Here is a 26063-nt window from a genome sequence, read left to right on the forward strand (position 1 = left end):
TCTTTAATTCTTGGATGTCCACATTCTGCCGCTGTCTTCGCCAGCGTTCTTCAATACACCGATGGTATTGGTCGCGAAAGCCTCCGTGTTAAACTGACGAACCTCGACGGGGAGGATACTTTTTTCTTCAAACCAGAAAATGGTGGAGCTGGTTGTGATTACCGGCGAAACGTCGCAATCAGATTGTAAATGTTGTGGCTTGGCTCTCCAACACACCGGTGGCGCTGTACTAGTGTACTACACTATACACTACCCACTAGTGCTGTACTAGTGACGAATTGGCAAGTCCTGTTTTACATGGCAAAACCGTAATGTGTCGGGTGGTGGCGGGTTTAACGACACGTTAATTTATTTACGCGATCTAACCCAACAACCTATATTATGGATGATGATGATGATTTACATATTTTTTTGGGATAACCTCGAGATTCAGGATAACTCCTCTCCACGGCGATACACTTGGTGATAAATATCGTAGGGTCCTGTCATCTGCAGGGTTATCCGCGACTTTGCGTCACTCATCCGCTAAATCAACCGCGGGTGGGGTGACTGCACACCATTCCCTTGATGAACTTTGGGAATAATTTGCGGATAACAGGATGGTCAATGGGGGTTCTCGCAGGCTTTAACACCCGCGGATAATAGGTGTCACGGGTGATCGGGCTGTGGATAAGAAGAGTCCTCCAGTATGTGATGATGATGATGATGATGATAATTTTGTGTAAATGCTGCTACTGATATTGATGATAATGAGAGATGATGATGATGATGATCTTGAAGATTATGATGATGACAGTCTATTTTTATGATGATGATGATGACATAAGAACATGATGACGATGATGATAAGGATTAAAATTGTGATGACGATGAAAACGATGAGGATGACAACAATATTAACGATGACCTTGCCGATCATGATGACGGTGGCGACAATGAAGACGATGATTGACGGTGTATTTTGACACTGATGAAGATGACGACGTTATGACGACGATCGTAACACTGGCGATGGCAACGATATTAAACGACGACGACGATCGTAACGACAGTGCCGATAAAGATGACCACCACGACGACAACTCTGCTGACGATGACGACGTTAACGACGACAACAATGCTGACGACGATGTTGACGACGATGTCAACGACGACGATGTTGACGATGATGTTGACGACGATGTCAACGACGACGATGTCAACGAGGACGATGTTGACGATGACGTCAACGACGACGCTGACGACGATGCTGACGATGACGTTAACAACGACGAAAAAGCTGACGACGAACGTTGGATCTTCCCCCCACAGGTGTCCTCTCCGGGGACGCCCGTCGAGCCGAGGCCGCGCCTCTGCCACATGGTGAAGGGCCCCGGCGGCTACGGCTTCAACTTGCACAGCGAGAAGAGCAAACCGGGCCAGTTCATCCGCGCCGTCGACGACGGCTCCCCCGCACAGCTCGCCGGCCTGCTGCCCCAGGACCGCATCGTCGAGGTGCGGCTCGTGAACACCCCCTCCCCGCCTCAACAGTGCGGCGCCAACAAACGAGACGCGTGGCCAGAGCTCGCAAACGGGTTTTGATTCCTTACCCGTACCCGGCCGCACCAGGGTCGCAAACGGGTACCCGTACCCGTACCCTACCCGATACCCGGATACCCATACCCGGCCGGGTATCGGGTAGGGTACGGGTACCCGATTGCGACCTCTGGGATGAAGCCATGTTGCAGACGCGGGTGGGTTGATTCTAGGAACTTGAATTGTGAGAAGAGACAAGACGTAGGGAAATGAGCGACAAACGGTTACTCACCAGTGACTCACGGCCCACCCGGCTACCCGTACCCGTACCCGGCCGCACCAGGCTCGCAAACGGCTACCCGTACCCGTACCCAGCCGGGTATGGGTAGCCGGGTATCGGGTAGGGTACAGGTATCGGGTACCCGGCCCTGCGGGAGCACTCATCCGCGGTGTTGTCGACGGAGCTGTTGAGGTTTTTCTGTTTGTTTGTTGTTTACCCACTGCCCCGAAATGTCGCTGAATGTGTTTTGTTGTTCGCCACCTCGTTTCGTTACAGGTGGCTGTCTCGGACAAATCCTGGTCATTTTGCGATCCACTAGCTCTTGTCGGAGTTGTAGGAGTTTGTTTAAGCTGTGTACGTTCGGTGAAGAAAAAAATCAGCAGTTCAAAGCATTATGGGAATTTCAGGCCTTTGCAGAGTTCTGTAAATGCGCCAGGGTGAAGACGAGCCAAGAGCCTCGGATATTTTTGTTTAAAGTCGCAATTTTATTCCTTTTAAATTTAATAGTAAAGCTCCTTTCTCCACTTGACGTCTGGAGAGGCCAGGATTTTTTTTGTTACCGCATTGATGTTGTGCTCTGGAAAGGGAGAGCGGGGGAGAGAGAGAGCCTGCCAGAAAATGAAATCTTCGCCTCGAGATACGAATCTTGTCTTGAAAAAATTATCTCCCCAGAGATGCCCCGCGATGGGACCTGTGAAAATGAGTCTAGACGAAGCTGAACTCTGAACTCCGGTGAAAATTGGCAGCTCTGGTTAACTCGAAACAGTTAACAAAACACAACGGCACTGCTCGTAGGTAAAGAATTTAGATGGTTATCGGCATTTGCCGTGGCCCCGTGCGTTTCTCCATCCAGCGGTATATTTGTCTGTGATAGATTTCCATCTAGTCTGTTTCATATGATGTCCGTAAGATCAGTCTGTACTTATGTGTTCGTGTATGTAATATTGGTCTTTTGGTCCATTTGCCTGTGATGTTCGTCTCGTATCAGTCATGTTTTTGTCTTTGTCTTTGATGTGTGTCAGTCGGTGTGTAATGTGTGCCTGCATAGTCCGTCACTCAAGCCAACGGTGGACATTCCACATTCTTGTGATGGGGGGCAAGGATGTCCACTGGAATACAACTCTTTGCCATATGACCCCAAGCAGTTTCATAAAGTCGTTACGCGATGTGTCCCATGAAAGATGTATCCTGTGCAATGTTCATCGTCAGAGTGCATTGTCGATGCACACGCCATCTAAGTGCAATCGCACGGCAAAGACACCGCACAGGAATGAGCGCACACGTCTTTTGAGAGCCGCGGAAAGTAGAGGGATGAATTTGAAGGGTGTCCTGGGTAGGGGTAGATGGGGCAGATGGTTTCACAGCAGATAGGGAAGCCAGACAGTGAAGCTGAAATTGACGACACGTCGTTCAGAGAGAGAGAAAGAGAAATAGAATCGGTCGATAGCGGAGGAGGATAGGAAGGGGGCGAGAGCCACCTGGACTTGAACAGCAAAAGGAACCCGACAGATCAGATGGTCGGGGACGTGGATTCAGGACCACGAGGGCAGCAGCAGCAGCAGCAAAGGAAGCGACCTCCTACTAATAAGAGGCTGACGGGTGCCTTCGGTAGAAGGTTTTGCTTGCTGTAATGGAGAGCGACTGTGGAGGGGAGTAGAGTGAGATGAGAGGGGAGAGGCGGGAGAGTGCGTGGAGGGGAGTAGAGTGAGACGAGAGGGGAGAGTGGGTGGAGGTGAGTCCATGAAAGGATCGTGTTGTTGGCAGGCTAGGTATATATTTTTGCAGGTGGTATGGTAGATAGATTGATAGCGCATGAAGATTGGAAAATTGTAAACAGAGATTTAATTTGTTGACAAGTAGACTGGCAGATTGGTAGGTAATTATAGGGTAGAAACGGTTTGTAGGTTGGTAGGATAGGCCGGTTAAGTCGGCAGATTAGTATGTGTCAGTGCAGGCCGGTGAAGTCGGCAGATTAGTATGTGTCAGTGCTTCTTGGATAAGCGTGAGAGGTTGAAGAACACCTTGGCTAGCGTGCCCACGTGCCGCCCCCGTGTCCCCCCCCCGCCCTTTGCTCAGTAAATGTTTAGGCGGCTCTAACTGGGCCGCCTTGGCTCTGGTTTCACGGTTAATAATAAAAATTCACCCTTGGCCAACGGTCTGTGTCGACCGCCGTCCATTTAAAAAAAAAAGCCTCCGATCAGCAGCCGCGTTGCCAGGATCGCCCCATTGCCAGGATCGTCGCCGTGGGTTTGGACTGAAACCGGCAACGACGACAACGGCAAAAAAACTGACCTGGCAAGGAAGAGGGAGAAGCCACTACGATTGTTTTTTTAATTGAGTGCAATTGTGTACAATAGCCATAACAGACATTAGCACATGTAAATCGGCATAATCATCGGTTCACTGCAGCTCAAAGACTCAGAAGTCCCACAAGGCGTGCGGCGTAGTTAGGAGATGCGTGCTCGGCATTTGAAGTCCTGAAGACCAGCATCGGTGATCTCGCCGACCAATGTGTTCATCAGTTTTATATCCAGGCAGCAGAGTGAAGAAGGGAGCTCCTCTCCAGGGCGCCACTGCTCAACGTTGCTAAGCCAGAAAGACCAAAACACTCAAACACGTGCTCATCAATAACACCGTGGCCATAAATTGGAGAAGACACATATAATAGGCGACGTGTCGGGAAATGTCTCCGGTGAAGTCCAAGGGCCATTGCCCCAAGCGTTGCCTATTATATGTATTCTTTGCCCGTTTACTGCCACAGTGTTATTGACGAATGTGCTTTGGCCTTTTTTTTATTACGTGTGGTCGTGCACCACTGCCAATGCCGTTTTATGTATCCGGCTTTTTCACGAAAAGTTTAATTGAGTAGAAACAGGTGGTGGAAATTCCCGCATTCACATGGCAGGGGACCCAGGGTGGCCATCGGGCAAACAAAAAAAAACAACCTTTTGTTGACTGCTTCTCACAAAGTGGTGCAGCCTCACGCCACCAACACTGGGGGAGACCGATGATGATGGTGGTGGTGGTGATGATGGCGATTACGATGGTGGCGGTGGCCTAGTTGTTGCAGAAGATGATGCTAATGCCCACGATGATAATGATGACGGTGTCTGATGATGATGGTGATTTAAACTGACTCTTAAAAGTTGAGAACCCTTGCGAGGGATCTCCCGATGTAGTTGTGTGATATCCACTTCTGGTGGGCCGCTCTCGATCGCGGTGCATTGCACTCCTCCGCGAGATTTCCATCTCGTGGCGTGGGGCCGATGGCACAAAAGGCGTTCGAATCGAGGGGAGTTGCAGGCGAATGCCTAAAATGTGGTGATCGGAGCCTCCGGCATTTCCAGCAAATTCCGAAGTGTCTTCCACGTGCGCGTGTGTGGGGAACCGCTGCGGACCCTTTTTGCTCCCCACGATGTGCCGTGCGCGGCGCTTCTCTCCCGAAAAACAAGCGCCGGCTGTGCCAGCCCCCGGAGTGGAGGTGGGGGGGCGACGGGGAGATGGCTCTCGCAAACGCGTCGCGGCGAGATTCTGTTCGCTGCAGAGTGCGCGCGTGGTGCCCCGAGCGTTGCCGACAGACGCCCAGGCAGCAGAGTCGACATGCGGACGATGCTCCACGTATCCGTCTCTGCGCGTAAAATAACGATGAAAGTGTTCGTTGTGCAACTCTTCGGCCGCACGGCCTTCTGGGAGTGTGTCATTTCATCAGCAACGATTGAATACAAGCAAACTCTGGACGAGTTTCGACGCACAGTGGTCTCATCAGCAGAGTCGGGCTTGCTTGAATCAATGGTCCTGAATTGTCAGATGTTACAGGTAAGGCCCCTATCTCTTTGTGATATGGGTCTTAGTTCTTTGTCCCCGAGTAGCGACGTTTCCACACCACACCAGGTACTCCTTTTCGGCTCAGTCGACCTACGGGGGAGGCCCATTACTTGTTCGGATATTCGTCACTGGTGTTGACCGTGAGCGGGAATTGAACTCGGGCCGCCGGGTTCGTGGCGCAGCGTAGCGCTAACCGCTGCTCTGCTGTTGCCCAGACATAGACAAAGATAAAGATCCCCCATATAGCCTTAACAGACTGTAGGGGCAAGTGCTGTTAGCGAGCACCTATGAAGGCCGCAACGGTACACGAGGGGGTGGGTGGCCAGCACCACGCCCGACCGCCTTTGTCTCCCTAGTGGTGATGTTTACACACCGGAGCAGGTACTCATTTGAGGCGGAGTCGACCTAGGGGAGGCCCAGGACCGGTTCAGATAATCGCCACTGGTGTTGGCCGTGAGCGGGAATCGAACTCGGGTCGCCGGGTTCATAGTGCAGCACGCTAACCGCTACACTACCGCTCCCCACATAGACACACACGGACACAGAGGCACAGTTGCACAGAGAGGCACAGATGCACAGAGACACAGAGACACAGACGCATAGAGACAGAGACACGGATGCGAGTTTCATGGCCGCAGCGCTCTCTAGTGCGAGCACAGGTGATGTCCCGGCGTTTAATTTCACCCGCGCGTTTGCGTGAACGCCACCCCCCCCTTTCCGTCGGCACTCATCTCCGCCGCCACCACATTTAGCACCAAAGTCTGCCCGCGATTATTTTCATTTTGCCCGCAGCTGCCAAAACTGCCGCTCCGAAAATAGCGCGGGTGGGGTGGTTTGGGGGGTGGCCTGCTCGGTCCAACCACCTCATGAGCGAGGAGGTAGCGGAGATGTTCAACTCCCGGACGAAGCGCGCCGAACGATGACCGCGGCGTCTTTCGTTGAATATCGCTGACGTGTAGATTTTCTTGTGAGTTTAAGTTTATTCCGCTTTGTTCTGTCTCGGTCGCGCGTCGTGAGGGGGTGATGTGCGACGTGTCCGATTCGGAACTCGCGCGGAGCGATGCTGCGCCGCCGGCCCGTGCCGGAGATCTGCCCGCGGAAGAAAATGTCACAGAACTGGTTCTGAGGCCCCTGCAATGTGAAGAAAATGTCACAAAACTGGTTCTAAGACCCCTTCAAAGTAAAGAAGATGTCACAGAACCGGCTCTGAGTGAAGAAGCTGTCACAGAACTGGTTCTGAGGCCTCTGCAATGTGAAGAAAATGTCACAGAACTGGTTCTATGACCCCTTCAAAGTGAAGAAGATGTCACAGGACTGGCTCTGAGGCCCCTTCAAAGCGACCTCGTACCCGCGCTCAGTGGCACTGCGCTGTCCCACGTGGTGCCGCTTCATAGAGGGATGTTTTGTTGCATGGCAGTCAAACCGAGGTTTTATTATTGTTATTATTTTAATTGCGTTCAGAGCTGGAATTTTGCCAAATTAAGGGGATAAAAACCCCCCAAGTTTTATTGGTCACCGGTTACCGGAAATTCTCCACGGGTATGCCACCAAATTGGTGGCTCAGGCGCAGATTGGAACCCAGCTTCGCAGCGGCGCTGCCTCCAGTGCCGCAGCCCGTGAGTTATCCGACCTCCTCTTACGATTCTAATTTTAAGCCCGAGGAGTCTCACTGCTCAACTTGGCAACGGCACCGGCGCTCTCCAATAGCCTGGCAATCTCTACTGGTTGACGACGCCCCGCAAAGCAGTGCTCGCGTCATAGGCCCGGAGGTATGAAGGGCGCCCGGGTCGGCAATCAAACCCGGGCCTTCCCTGCCGCGAGGCGCGAGTGTTGCCACTGCGCTGCCGCACGGTGACGGTGACGACGACGCGTTGCAGGCCGATTGAACCCGTGTGTTGTGGTGGTGGTGGTGCTGCAGGTGAACGGGGTGAACATCGAGGTGAAGCGGCACAGCGAGGTGGTGTCGCTGATCAAGGCCGGCGGGGACGAGACGCGGCTGCTCGTGGTCGACCCCCCGGCGGACGAGTTCTTCCGCCGCTGCGGCGTGTCCCCCTGCCCCGCTCACATCGCCGGTATGCGCTCACCGCCGCGGCTCACCAATGCAGCTCACCACCGCAGTGCACCTTCACAGCTCACCACCGCAGCTCACCACCGCAGCGTATCTCAACTTACCGGTCCACACTCACCGCAGCTGACTGTAACTCACTCGCCACAACTCACTCACCTCACCACAGCTCACAGGTACACACTCACCTCACCTCATCTCACAGGTACACACCTCATCACAACTCACCGGCACACTCATCTCACGAGACCTCATCAGTACAAATTCACCTCCCTTCAGCAGAGTGTACACACTCGCCACAACTCGCCACAACGCACCGATATGCACTCACCTCGCCGTACCTCACCGCCTGGTATTGCCAGACAATCTCCCAGGCAAGTACTCACCTGCCTCAAACCTTGCTTCCAAAACTGCCACAGTGTGCACACGCACACCTGTGGAGCAGGGCATCACCATGCCAGGCACCACCTCATCAACTCTTGTCACCTCGTCGCCTCACCACCTCACTACCTCGCCATGTCACCAACTCACCAACTCACCTCTTTGTTACCGAGCCACGTCGCAACCTCGCCACCTCGCCACACACATCTCCGCCGTTGTGCTCCGGCTGCGATGGCTCGTTGTGTGCGAGAGGAGCGTCCTGGGAGTTTCCGATGGGCTCATTAACGCGTTGTTGTTTTCACATTCTCGCATCCTCAAGGCGGTCGTTAGTTTAATTGAGCTCTGAGGTGTGGGGTGAAGTTTCAGTTGGCGTGGGGTTGCGGGGGGGAAGGGGGGGGGGTGCGGGCGCGTAGCCCAGCGTTAAACAAACCCTGCCAAACGTGAAGCGCTCAGAGCACGAAACAGTCGAACGTGCCGGCATTAATAATCATAATAATAATAGCCGCCAATGCAAATTGATTCGTCAAGGCCGGCCGTTCACAAGCGCTCCACCTCGCTCTCGTCCACCTCTTTAGTTCAGAACCCGGAGTCCACCTTCAGCAGCTGTCCCGCGATCTCTCTCATTCCGTTGTTTTCCCGTTGCGTCGCATCTTGACGGACGCCTCCCGTTGGCCAAGAGCACCCGCCGTACGTGAACCTCTGCTTTGCTCGCATTCTTTCTGAGCATTTTTATTTCTACTATATTATATGTTACCAGGCGAGGCCCACTGAGCTCTATAGCTCTCATTGAGAAGCGGACCTGGCTGTCACAAACGATGACCCACCGAGAAGTGGCTTATCACGTGGAAATGTCTAGCAGCCAAATGCTCTTGAACACGTGTTGATTAAAAATGTGGGGGCGGCAGGGGGCGGGGACCCGGAGGACCCGGAGAAATATCCACGTGACCACGGGGATACAAACATGCAAGCTCAAAAGATACAGGTGTCAGGTTAGGGATCGAACCCATGACCTCCTGCATACCAGGCGAGGGAGATAACATCTCGCCACGGTGGCGCCCATCTTTGCAGCCTCCTCTCTTAAAGTCCTTACGCTTCCTGCCGTTCATTTCCTTTGGGCGTTATACACAGTAGTAATAGTAGTAACGACGTCATTAGCAAAATATGAGGTCATTAAGTTTTATCCCACTCATATGTCCGGCTTGTGTTTCGCCAATCCCAAGTTTCAGATGGAAGCGCCCTCACGTGACGCTGTGAATAACTTGGTTCAGGACGAAAGAAATGGCAATAAGCGTACAGGGTGTTCTTTAATCCAGCAGTGGATTGACAAAGCCCTGCGAATATTATGATGATTGCTACCCACAAATGTAGCTCTGCTGATCATATCTGGATTCGAATTAACGACGCCCATTTCACCGAGATGATGGTATCGGTTGTGTTTAACCCATTTCCGTTCAAGGCGACTGCAAGTTTCAGGGTGGGTCCCGTTCGCCGCCGATTCTCGGAAGGCACGAGGGGTCAGCGTGAATATTATTTAGAGAGGCGTAGCGCCATTGTTTGTGAAGACATTGCGCTCACCGCAGAGAACCGTAGCAACACGACCGCTGATCTTTGATAGCTGGCGTGCCAAACTGTGCCACACGCCCTCCCGCATGGCCTTGTGGGAGCCTCGGTACAGAGAAAGTCATTTTAATCTTAGTTTTCCTTCGTGTTCTGTTCCGATGGCCTACACGTACGTCATCGGAGCGGGAAAGGGTTCGGGCCGCGTCCCACCAAGTACATCACCAGGGTTCCCCTCCACATCGAGAATCAGCATCACGCGTCTCCGAGTATTTGGCTGCATAGAATTTCCACGTGATGATCATCCACTTTTGTTGAGCTATCATCTGTGGCCATTTCGCTTCTGAAATAGAGCTCCTATAACTCAGTGGGCCTGACCTGATAAAATACAAAAAAATTTAAGTTCGATTTAAAGCTTTCGTGACTGCAGGGATTCATCTTCTTGGTTCTCTCGGTAAAGTCACTTAGAAGGGAAATAATAAAATAATAAAAATAAAACATTATAAAATAATAAAATAAAATAATATTCTTATATAATAATTCTCACTATTTTATTATGTTTTATTTTTATTATTTTATTATTTCCCTTCTACATGACTTTACCGAAAGAACCAAGAATACAAAAAAATGGTTTAGTTTTAGTTTAGGCCGATGCGTGTACATCTCCTTTATAAACGACAAATGAAGGGCAATCTGCAGTTGTGCGCAACTGTGGCCATGCAACCCAAACTACAGAACCACAGAGTTGAACCACTGCAGTCTGCACGCCTCTTCAATGGAGGAGGAATGGCAAAGCTACACGAATTCTATCTCTCTCCTGAAGCCGCTTCATGGCTAGCGGACCAACATTGATATTTAGCTCCTGAACATATTTCCGCACGCAAGAGAATGTAATATAACCACCCACAAATGTTCCTCAACATAATTGGTCCGTGTGTTGCGATGAGCCTCCAACAATATCGCGTTTGCCATTGACTCCCGAGCGGTTACTTAACGGCGCGAGACACTGCACGCACGCAACGAGCAACTGTTCTGTCCCGTTGGGGTCAGTTGAGCGCAGAAAATAGGATCGCATCAGCTGCCCCATCGCCAAACCCTTGCAAGCCGCTCACGGCCCCGCTCGCCATCACGAGGCCTCCCCTCGCCCTGCGCAGCGCGTTTCGGCGGCGGCGGGGGTGGTTTTAAGCCTTGCTTATTTATTTATTTGCAGCAAAGTATCGTTCTCGAACAAAGCAGAGCCTTCACGCGCGTAATTATGATTTTTTTCCCCCCTTTTTGATCCAAAGCCTCTTGAGTGGCGGGGGTGGCTGCGCGTGGTGTTGGGAGGGAGAGGGGGTGTGACAGGGTGGCACGGGTTGATGTGGGGAAAACAAGCGGCGCTCTGTCGCTCTCGCTTCGGGGAGAATGCGACCCGCCGGCGCTCCCCCTGCTTGGCGTCCTGCGCATTTGCACCCCCACCCCCCCCCGCTCCCTCCCCATTCCCCCCACCGCGTCCCCCCCCCCTACTCCCCCCCCCGCTGCCCCCCTGCTCGCTCCCCTCCGGCCCCCCCTCTGCCCGGTACCTTTTGCATTTATTGGCAACACAGGGTCCATCGCGGTTGTGGGAGTGGAGTGGGGGGGGGAGGTCGTCCGCTGTGCGTGTTCCTGCGCCGTGTTGCACAACGCCGCCTTGCTGCCTGGCCCAAGCGTCATAAATCGGAGTTACATGAAAAGTTTAATTGTTTATTAACTATTTCAATTTCGTGACTTGCGTACAATTTTTTCTCTATGTTGCACTCCTGTCGTTGTTTCGACTTGTCTGCTGCTGTAACTTGCTGACCCCGTGGCCCTACTGGACATCTGTGGAAAAAAAAATCGTCGTAGATCATCGGATTCCTCCTCCAGTCTAAAATAAAGATTCTGAACCCGAGTTGTTTGGCACGATGCGTGACGTTTCGCTTGCGCTGGGAGCTTCGCTGGCGAAACGTCGGACATCGGCGGGCCGGACACGCTGAGAACATCGCGGAGAGTGGCATGGCGCGCGGCCGCCACAAACTTAACCATTCTGGCAAATCGCCCGATGATGCTTGATGTAATTACCAGCGAAACGTCATAATACTCAAATTGTAAATGTTGTGGATTTATTCTCCAACATACCAGTGGGCTGTAGTCGTAACGAATTGGCACATTGTTTACGTGACAAACCTTACTGGCTGTTTCGGGTAGTGGAGGGTTACGACACAACATTTATACTTACACGATGTCACCCAATAACCTTTATTATGAACCATATTGGTCGCGAAAGCCTACTACGTGTTAAACCAACTTAACGCCGTCGCGTTTCATCGCCGCGCTTCACCTCCTGTTTTTTTTGTGCTTTTTAATTTCTCAGGTCCCTTGCCACAGCCCCTGCCGAACGGGACGCCGAAGAGCCGGGTACGCAACTCGTTTATCTACGGCGTCGCCGAGCTCACACGGCCTGCCGAGGCCAAGCGTTTTCCCTGCTCAAATGAGCGTGGGGCGGGGGGCGGTGGTGGTGGTGGTTGCGGCAGTGGTGGTGTCTGTCTTCGTCGGTGATGGTACCGAGCTAGCGGTGAAAATTTCGTGTTCCTTTTGTTCGGGCTCACCCGTCCTCGCGACACCGACCGCTGCCGACTCCCCACAAAAGCAGTATCTCGCGTGATGGACTGCCAAGAGACGATTGGCCGATTAAACTAAATAATTATTGATATTTCCAAGTAAGGCCCCGCTGAGCTCTTATTCAGAAGTGACCTGGCTATCACAAATGTTAGCTCAACCAAGTGGCTCATCAAGTGGAAATTCACAGCAGCCAAAGACTCTAAAAGCACGTTGATTCTAAATGTATGGGGGAAAACCTGGAAGACCCAGAGAAAAATCCACACGAATATGGGAAAAGAGACACCCAAACTCCAAATATACAGGCGTCAGGGTCGGGATCGAACCCACGACCTCCTGTATGCCTGGTGAAGTCGTTAACATCTCACCAACAGGGCCATAATTTCTCACCAAATAGTTTCTGTGTCAGTGGTAAATACTTCCTGAGAACAGTGAAGAATTCTCACTCCCAGAAACATTGCTTGATTTCACGATTATAATTCGTATTATCCAGCTTGCAGTGTGACCAGGATGCCTCAACTTAACAAAACAAAATTTTACGGATTGAAATCCCGGGAAGAAATTGATTCGGCCCATCGACAGAACTCGCACTCGGGTTTTCGTTATTTCCGCTGGCAAGGCCCCAATGAGCTACAAGGATGACGATAGCCCAAGACGTTAGCAGTGGTGGCGGTTACAGGACATGGCAGGGTGGGAACAACCTTTTTGACTCGATGCAATGAGCAACAACGATTTTATTGATAGACAACAGTGGTTAGCCAATGGAAAAAATGTTTTGCACCATAAGAATGAGGAATTTCCACTACTGGTAAAAAAAAAAGAGATTGACATAGCCTAGTAGTAATTTGAACAGGGAGGCACTTTGACCCGAATACGTTCATGACTGAAATCCACACTGAAGCACATGTTTGTGTTGCACACACCATGCTTGTATCCGAGTGCTCTCTTAAAGGGAGTTATAGTTTACCACCCCCCACCCTCCGTGTGTGTGTGTGGGGAGCGGTGGTGTAGCGGTTAGCGCTACGCTACGAACCCGGCTATCCGAGTTCAATTCCCGCCTCAAACAAGTACCTGGTGCGGTGTGTAAACATCGCCACTAGGAAGACAAAGACGTTACAACTCTGTGTATGAAGACAGTCTTGTGTGGCTAACATCGGGGGATGGGGTGGTGAATCTTTGTATCTGTGGCGTTCAGACCAACGGGAGCCTCTCCGAGAATAACAGCAGCGAGCCTCCGTCTCCCAAGCAGCCCGGCGACTCTCCACCCTCCCCGTACTCCCCTCCGGTGAGCCCCGCTCACACAGCCGCGTGTCCACAGGAGCTCTCTGTGGCTCTCTCGACTGCGAGCAGCTCCCGGTCGATAACACCGCGTTCGCTGCGCTTGAACCCAGCGGCGTTTGTTTTTGCTCCCGCCATCGAATGTGTGTCCGATACCTGCGCGTGTGTGTGTGTGTCCTGTATTCTATATCATCATCGTAAATCATGGGGAATCCACCGTCTGGATGGAGGCATCTCCACCACCATCATCTTCAATATTGTCAGCCATGATCAATCCACTGTTGGAGGAAGATATCTCCGTCATCACACGCCCCACCCCACCTCCAGGGCACCCTCCTCCCCCTTGTCCCCCCCCTCCCCCTTGTCCCCCCCCCCCCTCTCGCGCTACGAACCCCAACGTAGTCATGTACTCGTTTCGGTTGTAGCCGCGACGCAAGGCTTTATTATTGCTACTACCTCCGTTACTATTTTGGTCGTGCCGTTAGCGAGCGCTCGTTAAATGAGCCCAGTGGGCCGTGGTCGCATTGGCTGCGGTGCGGCGGCGTTGCGCGTCCCTAACGTGACCGCAATTACCGACTAATGAGGCACGGACACGCGGGGGGTGGCCCTCTTCCCGCGCTTCCGATTCTCCTCTTTTCAGCCACGGCTTAATTGATGAGCGTTGCGACTATTACGAAACCCGTGGTCCCGGGCACTCGACCAGACGACGGTGAAAGCTTGAGTTCGAATCCAGGTTTCGCGCGCTTATCGGATGCGCTTCTGCGGCCGTCTGGAACGCGCTCTTCCTTCCGATATTAGGAAATCACTGGAGCGAATGCACTGTTAAATCATCTGGATTGACAACTTATTTCTTTAGAACTGCTTTCCGTGTTAAGTTTGTTGTCCTTCCCCCGCACCTCCGATTAGCACGGTTGGCTACGTACGGTGTGAAAGAAGTTCAACGGGCATACAGGTTTCAGTTAACTGTGAATTGAAGTAATGATCATTTTTTTGGCGAGACTACGTTGGCAGTCGTGCTCGAGCGCGACGAACTATCGTCCGCTGTCACACCGCGTTTGAACAAAAAAGGCAACAGGGCTACAATTGTATTATTTGTTTATGTTGTGAGCCATTCCACGGCATCCAGGGTGTGCTGGCAGAGTGGAATTCGCTTGTTGCACCAAAGTACGCCGTGTTTGCATTGGGGCAGCCGAGTGGAGAAGTTCACTCGTCCCACCGGAACGCGCCTGGTTCTATCGGGGGCGGTCATCGGTGATGTTCGCAGTTGGCTGGAGTCCCCCGACCTCTTGGCAATCACGGAGGATGCGTTCACAACGTCCTCTTCCTCCACGCGTCGTCGTCGTTGTTGTTGTTGGGGGCGCTGTCGAGAGCGGCCCACCACTGTCGTCGGGGCAGAGAGAAACCAACCATTGTGAGAAAAGAGATTTGTAGCTCATCGGATTCCTCCAGTCTAAATATAGATTCTCATTGTGACCATTGAAGAAGGGCCATTGCCCGAAACGTCGCCCGTTATGGATTTATTTCCCTGTAAGGCCTGCACAGCGTTATTGACGAATGTGTTGAGTGGCTTTTTTTTTGGTGATAAGTGTTGTGCAAGTTGTTGGTCTGGGCCCAGTGACTTGTGACCGCTCTAACACACCAACCCTTTTGAGGCTACGCGCTACGGGGTTCCGTGTTGATGCTCACGCAAGTCGCGAGTACGTTCGTAATAAAAATGCGTTGGAGGCGTAACAAGATAAGTACACGTGCTTGAAAAACAAGTCTCCGTATCGTGTCCAAGACTGTTGATAGTTGAACGTTCGTATTTTATGCGTCTCGAACGCACGTGAATAAGAAACAAAAATGTGTTGTTTTTCAAACGGTCATTGGCCATGATTTATCCACTGCTGGACGAGAGGCTTTCCAAAGCATCACCGTTCTTCACGTTCTCACAATGCAACAATCCGTCGAGCTCCTGCACGTGAACGCATGTCACCGCTCCGTCTCCCTGGTTGACGTCCGCTTTGAGCATAATATCTCCTTTGGCTGCCTATTCGCTGTCAGGCCTGACCACTTTCTAATAAGTGGAGGAATTGATCTTGTTTGTGTGTATGTATGTATGCATTTTGAACCTTTTTCGCACTGTATGTAGTCAACAAGGAGGTGCGTGGGGGAAGGACAACAAACTAAACACAAAAAGCAGTTCTAAAGAAATTAGTTATTCTAGATTTCAAAGTGCACTGCTCAAGTGGTTTCCTTCAAATTGGACACCCGAAAATGTTTTGTTTTCTTTATCATTCGATTCAGCTTATTCTCACTCTGACTACTAAATACTTAGTTGATGGTCATGTGACAAACCCCTATTGTCACGTGACCATATACCGTATATAACAATGAATCCACGTGTTTCCAATGAGAGGCCTGTTCAACCGACTTCAGAAGTAGTTCTGCAATGTCATCTTCTGCGGGCCGTTCTCTTCGGTGCCGATATTTCTTCTTCATCTCACATCGCTATGCCCATGGCTCAATTAAACCCAATCGGGAGATAATTTGACAAACAAACTATAATACATAAAAATCGTGGCTCAATACAAAAGTTAAAAAAAAACTATATTTAGTGCCAGACTTGCACAGGGGACACAGTGTGTACTCCTGCGCCTCTTGCCAAACAACAAAAGACAAATGCTGTTTGGAAACAACACAATTAATTGATAAGGTGCTTGTTTAAAGAACGATGCAGTGTGGCGTCTAATGTTTAATTAATCTGCGGAACTTTTCCCACGTCCCCCTGCGTGCCTGCCGTTGAAAACGGGCCACACGACCAAGCCCCGGTGGTTGGGCCCGAGCCACGTCACCGTGAGCCATCGTGTCCTCGTTGACAACCCCCCCCTCCTGTCCCCTGCCCGGCACTGTCCACCTCCCATCTTAGAATTCGCTGGCCGTGTGTGCGTGTGTGCGTGTGTGCGTGTGTGCGTGTGTGCGTGTGTGCGTGTGTGCGTGTGTGCGTGTGTGCGTGTGAGCGCGTGCATTTGTGTGCGACCGTATTTGTTGCGAGCGGTAGTGCAGCGGTTAGTGCGTCACCGTTCGCTCGCTACACACGGATAATCCAGTAAAATCATGAGCAGCTGAAACCCGGATTTGAACCCATGATCTCATCACCGCCTGCTCCCTGTCTCTGGCAAAAGCCATTACGAGCCCACGAAACCGCCACCCGGCAGCCGTTAGAAACATCTCAACGAGAGCGCGTGTTTTGTCTTGGCTGCGTTTCATCCACTGCATCTGCAAGTTGTGTGACTCGCCGCCGTGTAGTTTAAAAAACAAACTTGACCGTGGTGAAGCGAGGCCACACCCCCCCCCCCTGTCGGGGTGAAGACCGGTCTCGTAACCACGGTGGTGTCGGCCGGCCCCGTTCGTCTGAGGCGGGCGGCCCCAGCAAGAGAGGCCTTGAGCACGCTTTTGGAGACCGTTTAGCATGGACGCTGCCACAGTTTGTTGTGTGCCCCCCCCCCCACCGCACCTCCGATTAACGCGGTTGGTTACGTACGGTGCGAGAGAAGTTCAACACCGTACGTACATTCGTACACAGCGGTGTAATGGTGAGCATGCTTGCTGCGCTTGCAATCTTAGAGGTCACCGGTGCGATCTCCTGGCGTGGCAGCGTGGTGAGGTAAAGTTGTGGGCACTCGCTCGCTCTTCCAAGATGTCTTGCCGGCGTGGCTGGGCAGGCCGCAGTAACCTCCAGAGGTGACCTCCGGTGGAGGCTCTTCCGCCAGCAGTGACGTGAGCGAGCAATTTCAGGGCTGCTCCGCCACCTCTGGGGCAGAGTAAACGTGGTGGGAATTGCGTCCTGACCAAGGCCTCGTACGCTTTGAAGGGGTCGTGGAAAAATCACAGTTTTGGTCCACACCCATTGTGCATTATTATTCGGTGTAAAATAAAATATATTTTCTAGTCCATCTACCTATTGGCTTCCCACATCAATATTACCCAGCAGCAGACTGTAACATCACGGCACGGTTGCCCGATGTTATATTCCTTGCCTGGTATGCAGGAGGTCGTGGGTTCGATCCCGACCCTGACGCTTGCTGTATATTTGGAGTTTGCAGTGTCTCGTTCACCTTGGTCGCATGGATTTTTCTCCGGGTCCCCCGGTTTTTCCCTCTACGTTTAGAAAACATGCGTTTAGAGTATTTGGCTGCTACAAATTTCCACGTGATAAGCCACTTCGTTGAGCAATCACTTGTGGCCAGGTCGCTTCTGAAAAATAGCTACATAGCTAGCTCAGTGCGCCTTACCTGGTAAAATAAAAAATAGTTGTTTTAATAGTTTATAGTTCTATGCAAGAAAACACGGGACTGGTTTCGACCGTGTGGGTCTCATCAGCAGAGTCGGGGCTTGTTAAGCAAATGCTGCTCTGTTGGCAGATGTTACTGGCAAGAGCTCTCTGTCTCAACTTTGGCGCCATGTCCATTAATACCAAAGGAAAAGCAATATTGCAGACGATGGGTGGATTTGCACCGCGCCTCGTGCCACAGCCGTTCGCTACTGATTAAACGTAAAGTCTGTTAACTCAATCCTTTGCCACGTCGGCACATTCACCCATTAACGAACGTCCAACCTTTGAAGCCGATCAGCTGAACAAAGCACATCTTAAGACGTGTTCTCTCTGCTATTAACAATACGAGAGGCTTTGGCTCATTTTTTTTTGCCGTCAGCAGAATGTGGAAATCGGCAAAGAGACACATCACTTATCAACCCACTTGCACGTGCCTATCGACGTCGGCACTCCGCCGCTCACATCTTGCGCAAGGACTTGACAAAGCTTGGCAGAACGTAGTGGCGGCGGCGGGGGGGGGGGGCGATTTAGGCTACGGTTGACTACGTACGGTGTGCGAAAGAAGCTCAACGTACATTATAGGCGCCACGCTACAGGGGGCACCTTTCCGCCGAGCGGGAGTTGGGGAGACGCTCTGCGCGCGCGTGCCGCCGTGTGTGCCCCGCCTGCGGCCTAACGCACGGCTCGCCGCTCTTCCCCTTGCAGGCGAGCGACGGGGACGCCAAGCGGGACCCGTTTGCCGAGGTCGGCCTCGACCTGCGCCTCAGCGTGGCGGACGCCAAGGAGAAGTTCGTGCGGAAGCGCGGCGGCCGGCGCGCGCCCCCCATGGACTGGAGCAAGAAGAAGGAGCTGTTCAGCAGCTTCTGAAGTTCGCACGATGTGCACTCACCGCCCCCTACCTACCCCCCCACCACCACCCAACCCACCCCCAAAAGCTCACAGCGCGCACGGCCCTTTTCATCCACTGCAGCCGCACAGCCTCAGCCTCCAGAGCGAAACCTCCCAGCGACCCACCGCCCCACAGGCTCCCCCACGGTCTCCCTCGCAGTTCCCGGCCACCGAGCTTCTCAGCCCCCGTCACTCCTCATGTCCCAACCCTCCCAGCCGACTTCCCAAATTCCAACCTCCCCCCTACCCTCCCTCCTCCCCCAATATCCCCAAGCCCCTCCTTGCCTCCTAGCCTCCTAACCACATTCCCAGAGATCATTTACCCTCTTAATATCCCTGCCTTCCAGCCTCCCATTCTGCCATTCCCAGCCTCCCAGCCGAGCCTTTTGATCTCCCAGTCTCCCATCCTCCTATCCTCCCGTTCTCTCAGCCTTTCCCTTTTTGCCCATTGGTGCCTCCCCCCCGCCCCCCCCCCCCCCCCCTCAGTGGCAGCTCGTGGCCTTGGTTTTAAGCAGGTGACAATCTCCATCGGAAGTTTTCCTTTTTTTTTCTTTATTAATTTCAGAGCCATGCTCTCGGCTTCTTGTCACGAAGCAAAGGCCATCCTCATTTGGATCCTCGGCACATGCTCGTGCAAACGTTGTCATTCGCTGAACTTCTGTGGCGGACAAAATAACGTTGTCGTATCTTAGAAACTCCTCGGTGATCGTCCTGATTCCACCGAGACCACATCTGTCAACGTTTGGTTGTGTCTGTAGGAGTAGATGCTTTTGACGGAACGGACAAGCGGATAAGACACACGGACGCTAAAGACAGAGTATCCCCTATACAGCCGCCAAAGAATATTTGGGCCAGTGCTGTGAGCGAGTGCTCATTGTGGCCAGCACGGCGCACGAGCGGGTGGGTGGCCGCCACCACCACACTCGGCCGACTTTTGTCATCCCGGTGCCGATGGCTGCAATTTAAGGCTGACGACCTCGTGGGAGGGCCAGAATCTTTGTCTTTGAAACTTCAGATACCCAAACGGACGGATAGATTATTGTTTTACAAACTTGGATTAACGCCTGCATGCCTCGCCTGGAACTGCCACTTCGCGTTGGAGTTTGATTGCCGCTCAAACCAGAACCACAAAGCTGCTGCTGCCACTTCCCCAACAACACCCAAGACGATTCCGGAGTGAACACACGGACATCGTCAAAATCAGTGTATGCGTTAAACCTGCCATAGTCTGCCCTGACTCGCCTCCCTCTTGTCCCTCGTCAGAGAAAATACAACATATATGTGTATGATATTAAACACGTATGGTGATTATATAGAGCGGCAAATACACTTTTACCATGATTTATTCTCCCACACACACACACACACCTACCGCCCCCCACTCCCCCACGCTACTCCCACAATGCACTTGGCTCACATGGCACGCGGTCAGTTTGCGGTAATTGACTGGACAGTTATGTGGATTGATAGGATATTGTATTTTATTTTATTATTATTTTTAGTTTCCTTCTTTGTTATCGAATAGAGGAACATTTGGATGTAGCTCGCAGATTTGTAAACGGTCGCCCGGGTTAAAGGTCACGAACTATGACCTACGAAAATCACGGAGTCAGCTCCTTCAGTTCATCTGAATGAATTTTACCACGATTACGGAAGCGTAGATTTTGTTGTTGTCGTCGTCGTCGATTGCGAGTTGATCGTTTATTACAACCAATCCGATTTATATTTGTCGACGAGCAAAGGAAATGACGTGTCGGGAATTTGCAAGTTTGCTTCCACGGATTGTTAATTCATCGATTAGCGGTCGCATTTTGTACTAAATTTTCACGATTCCTTGCGGCGGTCTCGGCTTTCTAGCGTGTAGCAGTTTTTCCCGTCGGCCTTAAAACTGGAAGCTCAGTGTTAAAAGAGATTGTTGTTAATTATTTTACTTTAGGTAGGGTGGGGGGGGGGCTGAACATTTGCGATGAATACACTCGATTTAACCCGTTATCTCGAACTAACACGCTCAATGTCGACAAAAAAAGCATGCTCGAGATTTAGTTTATTTTTGTAGCGCACGATGGTGAACCTCCTTTCCCCACGATTTTGCCGGCGCGTTCACGTGATGGCAACTTCTCCTCCCCACCCCAACTCGCTCGAAGCGGCATTAATATTCAACCCGAATCGTGGCTGACGTTGTGATTGGCAGTATTTCAGTTTCGACCGTTGAGGCTTTGCTTTGTATGACTTTGTGACGCAAAAGTCGAGGTGGGAAGAAAAAAATATTTTGGCATAAAAAAAAATCCCCACTTTTGACTTTTCACTCTGTGCATGCAATCTTCTAATACGGGTTCAAATGTTAAAATAAAGAAAAAAAATCTTACAAAAAAACCAATGTTCAATTTCTACTTGAGTTTTCACGAGTTTGAGAAAGCCGACGACTCATCTCTCCGAGACTCTTGTCCATTGCCCTTTATCCAGTGGAGGAAATTCCACATTTCTCTGAGAGGGGTGGGGTGGGGGGATGGTAAGTGTATCCACAGGACAGCCGTGATACTCATTTTGATCCTTCTCCGAGCGAGTAATGATAATGATGACGACGATGTGATGAGCCGCCGCTCCCTCACCGCGGACTTGGAACGTGCGACCATCCCGATTTGCGATCGAGCGCCCAGGCTGGATAATAACGAACACGTGTCTCGTGCATCGTGCGCATGCTCCACACGCTCAGGGTGTCGTCGCCTTGATGGTTACAGGTGGCCTTAACTCCATGGAAAAGGACAATCTCGATTAAACTTGTGAACATATGCTTGTTTATACGGCACGCCTCTCTCTCGCCCTCCCCTGTGGACTATACTTACTCTAATATATTTTTGTACGATTGTTTGAAAGCCACTCGAAGTGTTTTCATGCGAGGAGAGACCCATTTTATATGGAGGCACTTTGAGCATTGCCCTGTGCTCGTAGGCGACTTGCGCTAATGATGCACCAATTCATCGATTGGTATTCGGTTCACGATGCATATACGCATCGAATCGCACCTGTAAGGATGTTTTTTTCCCAATCGGATGTTTTTTTGTAATGAATTCACGTGACCCCCCCCACCCTCCAGCCACTACACTCGCCAAACTGGCAAAACAATAATTTCATCTTGAATCGAGTCGCTAACTCTACACATGGCCATTCATTACGATCGCCGTGCGGATCGGGTCTCGATTCGTTCTATCACTCAACGGGCAACTAACTCCAGAATGGGAATCGATGTGTATTTATACTGCAGGAGGAATCCGATGCGCTATAAAGCTCTTTTTCACCACAACACACAATACAAAAACACGTTAGGAGTGCAACGTTTTGGAAAGGTAAGCAAATCACTCAAAAAAAAACCTTTTTATTTAACCAGCTAAAGCCCACTGAGCTATTAGCTTGTTTTTCAGTAGCGACTTGGCCACAAATGATCGCTCACCGAAGTGGCTTAGCATTACGTGGAAATGTAGAGCAGCAGCCAAACAATCTAAACGCATGTTTCTGAACTCCACTCTGGGCTCTCGAGCCAAAAGTTGCACCTCACCAGTGTTGAGCTCACAGGTCGTGATCGGGGCAAGCGTGGGTTGTCGTTGTTTCAAGTTGGGCAGTCCGCACGTCGCCGATTGGCCAATGCGGCTTCTGCGATTCCGACGTCAACTCTGCGTACGATAGGTCATCGTCTTAACTTGACAGCCACAACAACCGCGGTCGCCTTCCCTTACGAACCGTTGGGGCAAACCTCATCGCGGTGGCGGGAGCGTTCCATTTACATACCCTGGAGAAGAGGTGATGATGGCCATGGTGATGGTGATGATGTTGAGCGAACATTAGCCAGGATTTTAACGTGACGTTCTCATGCCCGGGGAGTTCTCAGCACTACCGATGGCTCTATTCCAATGAATTGTACGTGGTAATATGTAAATAAGCACACATACACGCACGTACTAAAACAAAATCGTACGTTCATTGGTTGTTATCCGCATAATCAACGCACCACTAATTTTTGCAGTGTTTAAACGTTCGCACGATGCAGTGTCGCATAATTTACCCGGAGTTTTGGAAGGATTGCGAAATGTCACCTGGAAATGTTTCATTTTAAATGAATGAATTTATGCAGCGCCGTCAATCGGCACACTGCAGTTGGGGGTCAAAGGCCGTGCGCGTAATGAATTCGTGGATCACCACCAATGTTGAGCTGAAACCATTACAGTTTAAGCGCCCTTTCACGTGGTAATCATCGGCCGTTGGCAGTGGTCGAGAAGAAATATCCACACGAGTTATTGGTACGGATCGCAAATGCGGATTTGTCCAATTTATTTTATTTTAATAACTATAATGACAACTTAATGGGTTCCTAATTCAAGGTCAGAGAAATGACTCCATTTATCTGAACATCAGTCACCGCGTCCGAAATGTATTCATTGGGGGAATTAAATCTCGCGGAGGTATAATTACGGTCCGTCCAAATCTGTTTTCCCAAATCGTTTTTAACTCTCGTAAAACGGCGCTCACTGCGGCGTAACGACAACAAAATCGGAAGCCTCGAGTGGCGTGCGGAGATAATTTTAAGACGAGAAAATGATGCCAAATTATAACTTGTGCATCGGCTCCCGAAAACCATTCGGCGTGCTTCGTGAAGGTTCAATAATCCTCTTCAACGTGCCCATCCATGACACGACCACGTGCTGCGCTCGTTTGTGCCGTCTTGCGACACCGATCGTCGTCAAGGGTGCTGGCCGTGATGACATCTGACCTTGGCTGTGAGTTTCCTTCAATACTGCGTGACAAGGCATACGTCACAACACCGGTGGTTTGATGGTATTTCTTTTAACGAAAATTGTACCCTACTCCAGGTGGTCCACTTATAACGACTAATCGCAAGACAGTGAGACGGACTGAAAATTACTCCTTCAAAAGTAAAGCAGGGGACCGCGCTTGTAAATTCAAGGCGCGTCTTGGGACCGGTCAAGCCTCTGGTTTTTGGGTGACCGTCTCCAGTGCTACTAAGGGCAGCCACGAACGTACGTTAGCAAATGAAAGGTGCGCGTGATAACACTGGGGTCACCGTGGCCGTAACAAGCAAACACAAAGATGGGTTTCCCCGGCTCATGGTGTTGGCCACCCTGAGCCAGTGATGGCAAATTCCACATTCCCATGACGGGGAGCAGCATGTCTACGGGGAAACCGATATCGTTTGCCTGCAAGGCGGTGCACGGGATGTTAGTAGGCCCGGGTTTGAGGCTCGCCGATGAATGTCCTGAAGGGTTCCACATCTGTTGACAACTTGACCGTATGGGACAGGCAATGGAACGGTAACACTCGGTAGTTGGATTGTTGTTGTGGATCTAATTGGTTCGTGCACGTGCAAGCAAGTGGTGCTGTGGGCGCTTGGAGTTGTGAGAGCGTGGTGGGGGGGGGGGCAGACACGGGTAGGGTGGGCAGAGGAGTTGAGCATCGAGGAGAATCATGTGGTTGTCCCAATAATAGACGAAGCCCACGCCATGGGAATGTGGAATTTCCGCCATTAAGGACATTTGGGCACATTAAGGACATTTTTTACTGTCTGATTTGAAAAGAGGGAAGTTGAGGTGGTTTAATTTCCAGCAAAGTGGTTCCAAGTGGTGTTCTAAATATTTGCCGTTTGTTGTTAAGCAGAATGTGCACTTTCGCGTCTGATCTTCCGCGTTTCGAGCATTGACTTGGTCCATCGTGATTGTCACCACAGGTTGATAGAATGGGTTCTCACTTTGTGATCAATCAATCGTTGGGGTCGTTCTGTGGTGAGACTGGCCCTCGGTGGTGCCACCCGCAATTGGTTTGTAATGCGGTGCCCGGGCAACCTTAATAGTTGCTCCCTAACAACGCTTGCCCCGACGATCTGCTTGAAAGAGCGTGCCTGTAGCAGAGGCGGAAACGTAGATCGTGTGTGTGTACAAAGGTTGAGTGTTCTAAAGCAAGCAATCGTCACTTCTGAAATAATGTACTACGTTCTTGCAAGGCCTGAGGATGACATTTTCCCATCCATTTGACCGGTCTTTAATTCCCCCCCCACCCTCAATATATTCTCTGAACAAATTCATTTGCCGCACCTTCGATGAGCACGGTTTGGGGCTACGTACGGTGCGAAAGAAGTTCAAAATATACACATTACACCCCGCCTCTCCGGCAATTAGGCCCCGTTGTATTATCATCAACCAGCAAAGTTAATTAATCCTTAAGTTATTGGACGTTGGTCAGGATTCGTGGTGAAAAGAACCACCTCTCTCACCGCCACCTGTTGTTCTTCTTGTTGTTGAGTGGGGGGGAAATACTTTACCTTGTGCTGGAAATCGTTGGGATGAATACCCCTAACAGCCGACTAGTCTTTTAAGAGGTTCTTCAACATGGTATGTGTATATGACAAAGCATCATGATGATGATTATTATTGACTATCCCTTTTGTTTAAAAAAAAACGTAAGAAGAAAAAAAGAATGAACTATATAGCGAAGAGTGTATATTTGTAATTGTAAGAGTAGATGTTTTTTTCTTCTCTTGAGTGGTAATCTTCACTTTAAGTGCTGTTTTTCTTACGTTGCTATCAATTGTATGATTGCCCCTCTAGCGCATGCTTCTAGGGTTGCATCCGAGACGCTGCCGTTCATCGTTTTGATCGCCACTGAAAACGGTCGTCTTGTAAAGCTTCCTCGTGCTCCTATTCAATTTATGTACAAATTAAAAAACACACAAAATAAACCACTTAATAAATTTAACAATGCATACAAGATGAGAACGCATATGTGGGGTTTGTGTCTTGCGTGTGTCTGCGAAACGAGTGGCCCGTGTTCGACGTTTTCCACCCACGGCCTGCAGCGGTGGCGAATATCCCAAACCGCTGCCGAGGTCGCCACTAGGTCGACTCGGCCCTAAACGAGTACCCGGCTGCAGTATTGAGACATCGACGCTGGGAAGATGAAAGCTGCCGGGCGTCGTGCTGGCCACAGCACCCAGAATCCGAATATTTATACTGGAGGAGGAATCCGATGAGCTATACAGCTCTTGATTTGAAGCTTTCGTGACTGCAGGAATTACTCTTTGGTTCGATGTGTGTCTCTCTCTGCTTGTGTGTCTGTCTTTGTGTCTCCGTGTCTATGTTTTGTCTCTCTCAAATTTAGCAATCTTTGGAAGAACTTAATCAACCAGGTGGGGTGTTGACTGTTATGTTAGCCGACTCTCTGTGTTGTTTTGCATTCTATTTATAAGTTTACTAGGCTTGTTTTCTCATTCATAATAAATGTAAACAAATCACACAAACAAATATAACGCTAAACCATCCCCATCCTACCAGGCAAAGCCC

General features: G+C 50.8%; 1 protein-coding gene across 1 annotated transcript in view; it reads left to right on the forward strand.

Annotated features, from left to right (window-relative positions):
- The window catches only part of LOC144730251 (Na(+)/H(+) exchange regulatory cofactor NHE-RF2-like), an 85791-nt gene extending 60300 nt beyond the window's left edge, over nt 1–25491 (forward strand). The window contains exons 2-6 of the mRNA XM_078610900.1: nt 1312–1494; nt 7539–7692; nt 11995–12038; nt 13435–13524; nt 18538–25491. Of these exons, the coding sequence (XP_078467026.1) occupies nt 1312–1494; nt 7539–7692; nt 11995–12038; nt 13435–13524; nt 18538–18699 (633 nt within the window). The 3' untranslated portion in view covers nt 18700–25491. The remainder of the gene's footprint in view (nt 1–1311; nt 1495–7538; nt 7693–11994; nt 12039–13434; nt 13525–18537) is intronic.
- Nucleotides 25492–26063: the final 572 nt, after the last annotated feature.

The sequence above is a fragment of the Lampetra planeri genome, chromosome 35, assembly GCF_965212315.1.
Source record: "Lampetra planeri chromosome 35, kcLamPlan1.2.h2, whole genome shotgun sequence".
Lineage (NCBI taxonomy): Eukaryota > Metazoa > Chordata > Hyperoartia > Petromyzontiformes > Petromyzontidae > Lampetra > Lampetra planeri.